Below are 14,030 nucleotides of genomic sequence, written 5' to 3' on the forward strand. Positions count from 1 at the left end.
ACTAGATTGCATTTGTCTGCGGCTGCACTGGTGTGTGATAGTGAACTACTGTGTGCTTGCTCTTTCAGAAACATGGCTCCAGGACAGCATCCCATGCACTATCAACCTTCAGGCCATGCCATCGAAGGACTTGGGTTATACAGGGGATTCCGATTGCTTGGAACACATTGGGAACAGTACATCTTGGTTGAATTAAGAGGCTGCACTAATTAGTCAAAGTTTCAGGGAAATAGTTAAAAAGGTATAGAAGGCAAACCACCATTTAACCGAGCAACCAATTCTGTATTTAAATGAAATACAGAATAAATTAGAACATTACCTATACTATTATAGTACTATAAAACTGTGTATTAGTTCCTAATAGTTATCGATAGAATTCATCAAGTTAACAAAATCAGCATAGACAGGTAATGCAGACTGTCTTCGTAAATGGCTTTTGACAATCGCATTCTTCAGATCTTCATTTTCATTGTATTATGTACCCTGTAACGGGTTAAAAGAACCAGCAGAAATGGAATGAACACACCTGGAGTCTGGTTTTGCTATAAACGAAACACTATTTATTAGTATCTACATAATATAGTAATATAAAACCAGATAAATCAAACAGGTTAGCAGAGTTTATGCATATATAAGTGTGGAAATATAAAACCCTAAACTTCTTCAAGCTTAGGTGGTAAATGATACAGTCTTACAATAGTATAGGAAGAAAATCTGTTCAGTTCGTGATATTGAGTTGAGTAGAATTGAGGAGAGGTGATTGTTTTTCCAAGTAAGCCGATGCTGTCAATCTTCCCACTTTGTCCTCCAAAGTCCTGTTAAAGTCACCGACTGTGACCACACTAAGGGCTCCGTCTTCACGCAGTAAAGCTATCAACCCAGGCAAGGGTTAAACACACTGATAACTTTCCACTGGTCAGCCGCTTTTCCACACTGCGAGCAAAACCCACTCTTTCATGGGCATTCATCTAGTGTCTGTTTCTTTTGTGTCTCTGTGTGCCTTCCGTGTGTCTGAACGGCAGCTGACCTTGTATATATCCCAAACATGCTGAATGCCAGTTGTCCATCATATAGCTCCGCCCTTCCATCACCATGGCGACTCACGAGCTGAATCAGTGGTGCACACACTCTCTCTGTCTCTTTAAAGGCACAGTCCATAATGATCGCGTCATAATTGCAACATTCAAAATGAAAGTTCAAATATATTTATTATCAAAGTATGTGTACTATATACACAATCCATTTCCTTACAAGCAGCCACAAAACAAAGAAACCCAATAGAACCCATTTATAAAAAAAGACCCTCAAACATTCAATGTGCAGAAAAAAGGAAATTGTGCGAACAATAAAAGTAAGCAAATACATTCAGAATGGAAGTTCATGGAAGTGAGTCCACAGCCATGAAGCCAGTCATCACGCTGCCAATCCATGAGCCAGTAATTTCCTTTCTTCTGCCTCACCTCCTTTCTTAAGTAGTGCCATTTGCAATTTTCCTGACCTTCAGAACCATTCAAGAATTGATTCTTCATAGGTTATTACCAATGCCTGTATAATCTCAGCAGCTACCTCTTTCAGAACCCTAGAATGTAACCCATCTGGTCTGGGTAATTTATCTACCTTCAGACCTTTCAGTTTTCCCAAGCACCTTATCCCTAGTAATAGCAACTACACTCACTTCTCCCCCTGGCACACACTAGAATTTGTGGAATACTGCTAGTGTCTTCTACAATGAAGACTGATGCATAATATTTTTAAAATTTGTATGCCATTTTGTGGTGAACTATGTGCCTGTCTGGACACGCCCCCTGCTGACTGCTCCTGTGGCTCCTCCCACAGGCCCCTGTATAAAGGCGATCTGAGGCCTGACGCTCAGCCTCAGTCTCCAGGACATAGTATGATGGACACTCACTCCTGGTTCCTTCTTCCAGTCAATAAAAGCCGATATCTCGCCTTGCGTCTCAGTGTGAGTTATTGATGGTGCATCACATTTCTTTGTCCCCAGTTCCTAACTCTCCAGCATCATTTTCCAGCAGTCTTCTCTCTTTACTTTTTATATATCTGAAAAAAACTTTTATCCCTTTTTATATTATTGGCTAGTTTGCCTTCATATTTCTTCTTTTCTCTCCTTATGGCTTTTTTTTGTTACCTCCTGTTTGTTTTTAAAGGCTTCTCAACCTTCTAACTGCTCACTAATTTTTGCTATATTATATGCCCCCTTTTTTGCTCTCTTTGACTTGTCAGCTACAATTGCCTAATTCTCCCTTTAGAATACTTTTTTATCTTTGGAATGTATATCTCCTGCACCTTCTGAATTACCCCCAGAAACTCCAGCCATTGCAGTTTTGCCATCATCGCTGAAAATATCTCCTTCATGTCAGCTTTTCCAGCCTCTGTTATTCCCTTTTCTCCACTGTAATACTGATACATCTGACTTTATCTTCCCCCTTTAAAACTGCAGGGTGAATTCTGTAATATTATGATCACCGTCTCTGAAAGGTTTTTTTTACCTTAAGCTCCCTAATCAAATTACACAACACCAAGTCCAGAATTGCCTTTCGCATAGTGAACTCAACCACAGACTGATCTAAAAAGGTATCTCTTTGGCATTCTGCGAATTCCATCTCTTGGGATCCAGTACCATCTTGATTTTCCAATCTGTTTGCTGATTGAAATCCCCCATGAATATTGTAGCATTGCCCTTTTGACATCCCTTTTCTATGTCCTGTTGTAATCTATAGCACACCCTGGCTACTATTTGAAGGCCTGTATATAACTGCCATCAGGGTTCTTTTTACCCTTGCAGTTTTACTCTACCCACAAGGATTCTACGTCTCCAATCCCATGTCACCTCTTTCTGAAGACTTAATTTCATTTTTTTACCAGTAGAGCCACCCCACATCTCTGTCTACCTACTACTAGCCCTTTTGATCTGTATCCTTGGATGTTAAGATCCCAACTATGATCTTCTTTCAGCCACGGTTAACTGATGCCTATAGTATCGTACCTGCCAATCTTTAGCTGCACTACCAGATCATCTACTTTATACAATATACTGCATTATTCAAATATAACACTTTCATTCTTGTATATGTTACCTCCTTTGATTTTGCTCCCATGTTACACTTCACCATTTCCAACTGACTCTAATTTTGCCCTATCAAAATCAGAATCAAGTTTATTATCACCAGCATATCACCAGAGCTTTCATCGTGTGCTGCGTCTGCGAGGCTGAGTCCAGCGCCGTGGAAGTCCATAGTGGGGGTATTCCCTTCTGCCGCCTGCGTGGGGTGATGAGTCTATTGGGACCCCGAGGACTTGTACAAACTGTGTGCTGGTTTCTTTCGAACTTATAATCTTTTAACATCTTTGGACTATTTTTACTGTGCCCATAGTCTTTTTTTTAATCAATTATGGTATTGTCTGCACTGTTGTAACTATATGTTAACTATAACTATATGTAACTATGTGGTTTTGTGTAGGTCTTGTAACTTTAGTTTTTGGTTTGTTGGGTGGTAGTTGGTCTCCTGACTTGGTGTGTCTGGGTAATCTTGTCTGGTGGATTTGGAGCTCCTTTCTGGGGAACGCGCTAAGATGGTAGCGCGATATTAATACGCAGCAGCCTCTCTGGACTTTGGATTTGGGGATTACCAAAAGTTATGTGGATTTTCTGGTGTAGTCTGTTTTGTCGAGTGCTTTTGTGATATCATTCTGGAGAATGTTGTCTCATTTTTTAACTGCATTGCATTTATGGTTTCTAAATGACAGTAAACTGAAACTGAACTGAACTGATGTGACGTGAGATTTGTTAACTTAGCAGCAGCAGTTCAATGCAATACATAGTCTAGCAGAGAGAAAAAATAAAATAAAACATAAATAATTAAGTGAAATAATTACGTATATTGAATAATTAAAAAATGTGCAAAAGCAGAAATACTGTATATTAAAAAATATGAGGTGGTGTCCAAAGCTTCAAAGTCCATTTAGGAATCGGATGGCAGAGGGGAAGAAGCTGTTCCTGAATCACTGAGTGTGTGCCTTCAGGCTTCTGTATCTCCTTCCCAATGGTAACAGTGAGAAAAGGACATGCCCTGGGTGTTGGAGGACTTTAATAATGGACACTGCCTTTCTGAGACACCGCTCCCTAAAGATGTCTTAGATACTTTGTAGGCTAGTGCCCAAAATGGAGCTGTCTAGATTTACAACCTTCTGCAGCTTCTTTTGGTCCTGTGCAGTAGCCCCTCTCTCCATACCAGACAGTGATGTAGCCTGTCAGAATGGTCTCCACAGTACAACTATAGAGGTTTTTGAGAACATTTGTGAACATGTCAAATCTCTTCAAACTCTTAATAGTTGTCTTACCTTCTTTATGACTGCATCAATGTGTTGGGACCAGGTTAGATCCTCAGAGATCTTGACATCCAGGAACTTGAAGCTGCTCACTCTCTCCACTTCTGATCCCTCTGAGGACTGGTATGTGTTCTTTCATCTTACCCTTCCTGAAGTCATAGTCTCACTACACACTGCACCTACTTGTATACCAACTGCCCCATCCTCAGTCCTATAACTCTGGCTCCCATCCCCCTGCCCAGTTAGTCTATTCCTTAAACCATCAATAATGTGTGTTGTGAAAAACTGAGGCCCCTGTATATTTCAAATGAGAAAATCTGCAGGTGCTGGAAATCAAAGTAATATACACAAAATGCTAAAGGAACTCAGCAGGCCAGGCAACATCTATGGAAGAAAGTAAACTGTCAATGATTCGGACCAAGAGCCTTCGGAGAGTAAATAGGTGACATTTCGGCCAAGAGCCTTTGTAGTCCAGATGAAGAGTCTCGGCCTGAAACGTTGACTGTTTACTCTTTAACATAAATGCTGCCTGGCCTGCTGAGTTTCTCCAGTATTTTGTGTTTTTTCTCCCTCTATATATTTGCCTGGATAACAAGAGTCATCACATCTCTTCAATCAGATAATGCTCCTTTTATCCTTGCTGCCTTTTCTCTCTCTCCCTCTAGCAGTCAGTACCTAACGGCATTGCTTGGGGGCTTGAGAGTTGGTGAGTGGAATCAGCCAACGTGGAGAATAAGATTAGAGCTGTAGACACGTGCATAGTCCCAGATTGATGGATTTTCTGACTTTGAAGTTTATAGTCTGTTAAAACAGACTAATCTGCCTTTGTATTCTGGAATATATTAATAATATCAATGATGTTTTTTCAGGTATGATTTTCAATGAAGTGGATCAGGAGATTCGGAATGCTGGTTACCAGAAACATGCCTTCAATGTGCTCATCAGTAATCGTTTGGGATACAGAAGAGCTATTCCTGATACCAGAGACCCAAAGCAAGTTCTTATTCTTTAATTATCACTTGACTTAAAGATGCATATTCATATTTGCATGTATAGATGTATATTAATGCTGAGTTTCAAAGCTGTCATGGTACCTTCATTTCCTCTGAACATGATACTAGCAGTGCCTTCCTTGCTGACAAATGTCCATCACCCTTTTCTTTTAGAGGCCTTCTGCTTGCATGTGATGGTTTATTTAATCCTTTTCACCATGTCAGTCAGATTCACGCTGATCCCCATAGGCGTCGGGTCCATTACAACTGCGAAGAGCAATAAAGGCAGGTTATTCGTAGTAAATGCTGAAATACTGCTTGTAACTGAGCAAAGTTGGCGCAGGGTGCATGTCTATAGATCCCTGAAAGTAGTGAAATAAGTAAATGCGAAACTTCTGAATGATAAGAGCAGGGTGGAGCTAGAAAATACTAGCTAGGATACCCCTGGAGTTCTCTTTAGACTTCTGGAAGGATAAAACACAGAGAGTGCAAGGATGTTGCCAGGTCTACATTGTTTTCTGATGGAAAATTAAGTGTAGTGTAAGCAATTCCAAGAAGGCTGGCTGGAATGAATAGAAAAGATCTACTTCCCTTGGAATGGAGGTCAATAACAAGGGACGCCAATATAAATTGATTTGGTAGAAGAACTGTTAGTGAATATCGAACATTACACCATACAGACCCTTCAATTCATTCCAAGATCAGTCTAACCATTTCTCCCACACAACTGTCCAGTTTTCTTTCATCCATGTCTTAGTTAAGAGTCTTTTTAGTGTTCCTAATGTATCTGCGTCTACTGCCAACCCTGGCAGCACATTCCATACATCCACCACTGTCTGTGTATTTAATAAAAACAGAAAAAAACCTACCTCTGACATCCCTCCAATACCTTCCTCAAGACATCTTAGTTATGAACCCTTGTATTAGCCATTGCTACCCTGGGAGAAAGTCTCTGACTGTCCACTTAATGTATGTCTCTTGTCATCTTGTACACTTCTATCAAGTCACCTCTTAGTGAGTTGAGTTTTTTTTTGGAAGTGTAATGAGGGTCTACATCTGAATTGCGCAAAAGTGTGGTTGAGGCAGATAACTTAATCATATTTGAGTTACATCACTGGCACACAGTACTGTGCAAAAGTCACATATATATAGCTAGGGTGCCTAAGACCTTTGCACAGTACTATACTCATTTTATGTATTGCTGCTGTAAAAAAGAACTCATTTCACCTCATATGCGAGTGATGATAAACCTGATTCTGATATGGGTCTCTATTGTGAATTGAAAGTGGGAAGGAGCTAAGTTAAGGGGAATCATGGGAAAAGGGGAAGGGAGAGGGGAATCATGGTTGGGAAAAGGGGAAGGGAGAGGGGAATCATGGTTGGGAAAAGGGGAAGGGAGAGGGGAATCATGGTTGGGAAAAGGGTAAGGGAGAGGGGAGGGAACGGGAAGCATGAGAGAGACGTTCTGTAATGATCAATAAATCATTTGTTTAGAATCAAATGACCTTGCCAGTGTCTCAGGGTTGGGTGTGTCTGCGCTTGTGCCACTCTCTGTCCTTGGCATTCTTTCTCTGCTGCTTATCCCACACCTCTTCCACTGCGCTCCACCCTCACCATTCCCAACATCCTTTGCTCAGGCCAGATTTACAAACATATATATATAATGGAGGAGGTAAGGAAGCTGTATCTAAAACATTAAGCTTTAAGGCTCCTATACTTTCTCCTTGATGGTAGCAATGAGAAGAGGGCATGTCCTGTGTGATGGGGGCCTTAGGAATACATGTTGTCTTTTGAAGATATCCTCGATGCTGGGGAGGCTAGTACCCATGATAGAGCTGACTGAGTTTACAACTTTCTGCAGCTTTTTCTGATCCTGTGCAGTGGCCCCTGCAAACCAGACGCAGCTAGATAGAATGCTCTTCATGGCACGCTTGTAGAAATTTGCAAGAGTCTCTGGTGACATACCAAGTCTCCTTAAATTCCTATAGCTGCTCCCGTGCCTTCTGTTTAATTGCATCAATATGTTAGACCAAGGAAATATTGTATCTTCAGAGATGTTTACTCAGGAACTTGAAACTGCTCACCCTTTCCACTTCTGATCCCTTGATGACTGGTGTGTGTTTCCTTGACTTCCTCTTCCTGAAGTCCACAATCAATTCTTTGGTCTTACAGATGTTGAGTGCAAGGTTGCTGTTGCTTCACTACTCAACTAGCTGATCTATCTCCCTCGTCACCATCTGAAATTTTGCCAACAATTGTTCTGTCATTGGCAAGTTTATAGACGGTGTTCGACCTATGCCTAGCCACATAGTATTGCAAGAGTAGAACAGCAGGCTAAACACACATCCTTGAGGTGCGTCTGTGTTGATTATCAGTTAGGAGGAAATATTATTTCCAATCCACAAAAACTGGTCTCTCAGTGAGGAAGTGAAGGATCCAGTTGCAGAGGAAGGCACAGAGGCCCAGGTTTTGGAATTTGTTGATTAGAACTGAGGGTACAACGATGTGGAATGTTGAGCTGTAATGAATAAACAGCAGCCCGATGTAGGTAATGCTGTTATCTAGGTGTTCCAAGGCTGAGTGGAGAGCCAATGAGGTTGCACTTGCTGTAGACCTATTGTGGTGATAGGCAAATTGCACCAGGTTTGGGTCCTTGCATAGGCAGGGGCTGATTTGGGCCTGACCAACCTCTCAAGGCATGAAGAATGAACACCTGGAAAGTGAATAGCATGAATAGCACCATTTGTGGGCAAAATGGACATAGTAAGCTGAATAATCCATGATTTGACATCTTTATATTATCCATCTTTGTAACCTCATTAAACCATATTGTCATGAGCTCTGCTCTACTCTTTAGTCTCTGGAATTTCCTAAGTGACCATATTGAAGATGCTATAGCATTGTAGCGGTGTGCTACACGCAGCGCTAAAATTACGACACGGAGTCGGTAACTGCAGTCGAAGGAAAAAACTTTATTCGAAAACTTCAGCCTCACTTTTAAGCCTCTGTCAACCGGCCCCCCATGGCGCAGAGGCTCCAAAGCTCTGTGCTCGCAAACCCCCGTAGGCTATCTAATTGTGAGTCGGTTCGGATACGCCAGGAAATGGGTCGCCACAGCATGATAGTTCTGTTTTGCAGAAAGGTGTATCTAAAGTTTGTGAGGTTCTATGATTATCAGATGGTATTCTGCAGTAAATTCATGGACTTGAAATTGTAGTGTCTTTGCATTAAAAAGGTGTAAATGGTAGAAATAATTAGGACAGTGAGCTTTTTCAATTGAAAAGCACATTACATATGCAATTTCCAATTTTACTGGATTTGAGGCAAAAGACATTAGTCAAAAATACAGTATTATAGATCAAAGTATTATTGTGTGTCAAAAGGACAATGTCAGTATTCTTAGGAAAAGATGTTATTTCATCAGAAGCAGTTCAGAGAAAGTCTTCAGGACTAATACATATAATGGGTGTCTTTTGAGGAATGTTTGGATGAGTTAGATTTGTATCCACTGATAGATCATAATCTAGGCAGGTAGACAATACGTCAACTTATCATGTGGAACATAATCTTATAAAGAAAAGTATTGTCTCTAACACCAAGAGGAATATTTATTTAAACATTACTTGCAGAATTTAATTATCACCACGCTAGAATATGTTTTAATGCGATTTACACCACCTTATTGCCACATGGTCAATCAAGCCAAAGTTGCAGAGTTTTAGTTGGCAAAGTTAGTTTTCTTTTTGAAGTTTATGACTTCCTTCTTTTGGGTTTAACCCTAAATGGCTCTTTTGTTATCAGGTGTAAAGCAAAAAGCTACCCAGTGAATTTGCCTTCTGCCAGCATTATTATCTGTTTTTATAATGAGGCTTTATCAGCTCTACTGCGGACAGTACAAACGGTGCTGGATCGTTCTCCTGCAAACTTGCTGCATGAAATTATCCTTGTAGATGACAACAGTGATTTCAGTGAGTCATATTCAGTTTTTCTCTTCTATTCATCCCTCCCTTGGTCTGTGCTGAATTTTGTATCATTCTTAGACCAGATTCCAAAATCAGCAGATATAATCCATGATTAGACAGACCAGACACCAGCACGGGACACGAATTCCAACCATGTACCTGTTTACCACAGTCATTTACAGTTGATGTCTTCATATGGAAAGGGTTAAGACCCCAAAAAGCAGTCAACCTCCTGAAAGGCAGCTTCATCTCTTGATGCACAGTATCAAGACCACCTGTTAGCAGGTGAAGAGTGTCCAGAGGAGTTCATGAGAATGATCCTGGAAGTGAAAGGGTTAACACATGAGGAGCCTCTGGTGGCTCTGGGCCTATACTTGCTGGAGTTTAGAAAAATGAGGGGCGAATTTCAATGAAGCCTATTGAATATCGAAAGGCCTAGATAGAGTGACAAAGACAGGATGTTTTCTACAGTATGGGAGTCTAGGACCAGAGGACACCGCCTCAGAATAGAAGGATGTCCCTTTAGAACAGAGATGAGGAGGAATTTCTTTAGCCAGAGTGCAGTGAGTCTCTAGAATTCAATACCACAGATGGCTGTGGAGGCCAAATCATTAAAGTGGTTCATTAGGTTCTTGATAAATCAGGGTGTCAAAGGTTATGGGGAGAAGGCAGTAGAATAAATGAGCTATAATAGAATGGTGGAGCAGACCCAATGGGCTGAATTACCTACTTTTGCTCCTGTGTCTTATGGTTTTGTGAATCAGCATCAAAAGATAGGTTAACATTCTGATTTGCTTTGCCAGTTAATCTGAAAGATGAGCTCGAGAACTACATCTGGAAAAGTCTACCCAAAAAAGTGAAGCTAGTGCGAAACTCTGAACGAGAGGGATTGATACGTGGCAGAATGATTGGAGCATCCCATGCAACAGGTAACCTGACGCAGTTGCCATGTGGAGGGAAAATGGGCTGGAGTGCTAAAATAGATTACTGAGGGATTCCAAAGGTAACGATGCAGGAGGTCTGTAGTTCTGACTGAATGCATAATAACATGCCACTGTGAAGTACATAATCACAGAATGTTTATAACACAGAAGAGGTGTTAGAGCCCATCTTACTGATACCAGTCAAAAAAGATCTGCCCAGAGTCATCCCACACTTTGGCACGAGTTCTACAAACCTTCATTAACCTGTATATCGGTTACAGAAGTATAAATTTTTTTTTGCTTTATAATGCAAGCATTAGCTTTAAGGAAGCATTATCTCTCCTCTGAGTCAGAGCATCATAGAATCAGGCCATAGAAGACTGATCATGCAAATGTTAACTGCCACCTCATTGTAATACTTCATGAACATTTTATTGTGAGAGTGGTATTATATTGTAGATTACGGTGAATGGTGGTGCAGTTTGTCTGGGTTGCCAGAGCTTAATCACATGAGAGTATTGTTATAAATTATATTCGCCTCTTGCACATTCAGTTCCATTGAACTGAATGCCTGGATCACCTTTTGCAGAGCCTGAGTGAACTGCCGTTGAAATCTTTTTTTTTAAAGCTACAGTGGATCTGACACTGTCTTCTGCCAGAAACGGTTTCACAGCTGATAAGTGTGTCCAGTCTATTTCGGGGCCAATTCTTTCAAGTACCAACTCATTCCCATAAGTCCTTGAAAGTTCCTCTAGCATTTTGTGTGTGTTGCTTTGGATTTCTAGCATCTGCAGAATCTCGTCCTTGAAAGTTATTTATTCCACGCCTTCAGGCTAGGTTTAATGTTGACAGAATAACACAAGAGCTGTTAAAAATTAAAAATGCAATTAATTTGTGGTTAATAATTAAATTAAAATACAAAAGCTCTTAAAATAGTGAGGTATATTTATAGCAACTCAAATAGAGTAAAACTGGAAATTAGTTTGTACTTATTCTTCTCATCACAGTCATTCCTTGGTAGCCAAATGAGCATGCCCGCTAGTCTGGGGTGCATTTTCTACAAGCTGATTTCTAAGGCAAAATTGCAGGCTCCTCCTACCCACTTCTTGCCTCACCCTACCCAACTGGACACCTTGGTACAAGCCTGATTTGTTTCCCAATATTCAAAGTACAATATTGGAATAAATGTTGTGTTGTGATTAGACAGATTGCTGTACCAAATTATTGTCACAAAGAAAACCTTAAAAAAAAATTCTTACTGCACTGCTTTTTTTGACCTGCCCTTTTAAATATCATAAAAGTCTGTGCATTTCTTATGATTTTTTGAATTAACTTCACTTGGCCTTCCAAAGATTAATAATGATAGAGCTAATTATTTTCTTTTTTTAAATTAAATTCTAAATAATGTAAGGGCCCTACTAATGATTCACCAATTGAGTTGTCTTTTTGGTGTTAATATATTTTTAGCGTTGAAATCAGTGCTGTCACCTAATTGTTTAGCATTTTCTTTCCATAGGGGATGTGCTGGTGTTTCTTGACAGTCACTGTGAGGTGAATGAGTTGTGGCTGCAACCCCTGCTGACTCCCGTGATGCAGGATCGCAAGACTGTGGTGTGCCCGGTGATTGACATCATCAATACTGACACATTAATCTACAGCTCTTCCCCAATTGTGAGGGGAGGGTTTAACTGGGGTCTGCATTTCAAGTGGGATCCAGTGCCTGCCTCAATGTTGAATGGACCGGAGGGATCAACAGCACCAATCAAGTAGTAAACCTATTTTATTCCTTGTATGCTTTTTATATATGAGTTTTTCTTAACTATTTTGCAGTCTGGGATAAAGGTTCCTTCATGAAAATATCAACTGGCAAATCTGCCTTTATGAAGGGGAATGTACTGCCTGATAATTTAAACCAAAATTTCTCTTGCAACCAGCAAAGGTATCTGAGATAACCAACCTTTATTTCTCTTTTCATTTTCACATTCAGCTTTTTTGTTATTGTTTCGTGCTGTTGAATTGTAATATTGGGTGTATTCTGACTTCTGCTTTCCTTTCTGTGATCCCCGTCCATGGAGGATGGCCATTGGCTCTTTGCATCTGTCTGGCAAAAATAAAAGTCCTCTTTTCAAGCACAAGTTCAACTTCCTTTTGAATGTTATCATCCCATCAGGCAGAACATGCCAGAAAATAATCTCTAAATTTCCTAATATTTTATAATTCTTTGCACTTTGTCTCTGATACCCCTCTGCCATTTCTTTGAACTCATCTATGTCAACCTGCAGACCTTCCTGATCTTTTCATTTGATTTGCTATACCTCCTTGGTAAAATATTGCTATAATTCTTTCTGCCTCTGCCTAAATCCTGCAGGCTGGCATCCTCCTTTCCTGATTATTTTCCCCTCACACCAATAAATGTGCACATTTTCTCCCATCTTCCGTTGTCAGCAGATCCTTGTTTCCTACTTCTTGCTGCTGTTTCAATTTCTTGCCCAGTTTCTCCTAACATATCCACAGGTGGGAGGAAAATACCAGCATGATCTGGGGTCACAGGAAGATAAACGGCTGTGCATTCAGTAGCTTGTAATCTGCTGATCTGACAATAGTTACTACTTTGTCAGCAGAGGGATATTGTTGCATAATACAAAAACCAGCGTGTTGAAAGGGGTTCTTTTTATTTTGGGGTTCAGCCATGCTGATGCTCTCTAGGAAATACACATTTGACAATTTTTAGGAAAAGAACAGGGGACAACCATGTTCTAATGTCATTAAAATGCAGTTAGTGTATACAGAGTTAGAAACTGAAAGATAATTCAGATCTGTATCACTGGTATATACATTTACAAAGTTCTTTACAAATTCTTCCTACTCAGGTCACCTACAATGGCAGGAGGATTATTTGCAATGGACAGGCATTACTTCTATGAACTTGGACAGTATGACAGTGGCATGGATATTTGGGGAGGAGAAAATCTGGAAATTTCATTTAGGGTAATGCTATTTGAATTTTCCCTCAGTTTTAAAATATAGTAGAGTGCACTGTTTTAATATGGTCAAATTTACTGAGATAAATTTCTTTCCAAATGATAATACGTATACATTTTCTACAAATCTTGGTCAGCTAAAGAGCTTAGTTATTTGTAAATATTTTCCCATTTCTCCCTTTGTCCGCCTCATTCTTTATTGGTATTTCCACGATCACTTCCTTGTGATACTCTCCCAATACAAGCACCACTCCTCTTATTTTCATCTGCACTTTCAAAATCTCAGCCATCTGAGTAGCTCTCCCTTCACCTCGGCAACTGCCAAGCTAGCAACCTAGCATCATTTTTGATGTCTTAAGCCCCTGTTAAAATAATTAGTCTCCTCTCTTTCTGCCTGCTCCCTGAGATCCAAAGAAAACGATTTTGAACAGATTTATGAATAAATGCTTCTGAAGTGTGGATCCAATCATCTGTCTCTGCTGCATTTTATCTTTTCTCCAGTGTACCAGGCCAGACTTTTAAAGCTACCCCCCATCCTAGCCCTACACACCCATCATTTTCCCTTTACGTCAACTTGGAATTCCACCCTATTTCCACTAAACTGCTTAATCCACGCATTAATTCCTGAAATCTATACTGGCTGATACTGGGACTGGTTCATAGGTTCATTCCCATCAGGTAATGTATCCCTGTGCTCAAAAAGCAACCTTTGAACCCTCTGTCCCCAGATATTTTGTAACCTCCAAGTTTCCATAAGACATAAGAGCAGGATTAGGCCATTCAACCCATTGAGTCTGCTCCGTCATTCCATCATGGCTGATTTAT

At 40.3% G+C, this 14,030-nt stretch overlaps 1 protein-coding gene across 7 annotated transcripts in view; it reads left to right on the top strand.

Moving 5' to 3' along the window:
* The window catches only part of galnt11 (UDP-N-acetyl-alpha-D-galactosamine:polypeptide N-acetylgalactosaminyltransferase 11 (GalNAc-T11)), a 135,806-nt gene that overhangs the window by 94,071 nt on the left and 27,705 nt on the right, over positions 1-14,030 (top strand). For all 7 annotated transcript variants that reach the window (XM_059971824.1, XM_059971818.1, XM_059971820.1 and 4 more), the window contains 5 exons: positions 5,217-5,340; positions 9,141-9,307; positions 10,105-10,230; positions 11,741-11,990; positions 13,095-13,212. In XM_059971824.1, the coding sequence (XP_059827807.1) occupies positions 5,217-5,340; positions 9,141-9,307; positions 10,105-10,230; positions 11,741-11,990; positions 13,095-13,212 (785 nt within the window). The remainder of the gene's footprint in view (positions 1-5,216; positions 5,341-9,140; positions 9,308-10,104; positions 10,231-11,740; positions 11,991-13,094; positions 13,213-14,030) is intronic.

This window comes from Hypanus sabinus, chromosome 6 (genome assembly GCF_030144855.1).
Source record: "Hypanus sabinus isolate sHypSab1 chromosome 6, sHypSab1.hap1, whole genome shotgun sequence".
NCBI lineage: Eukaryota > Metazoa > Chordata > Chondrichthyes > Myliobatiformes > Dasyatidae > Hypanus > Hypanus sabinus.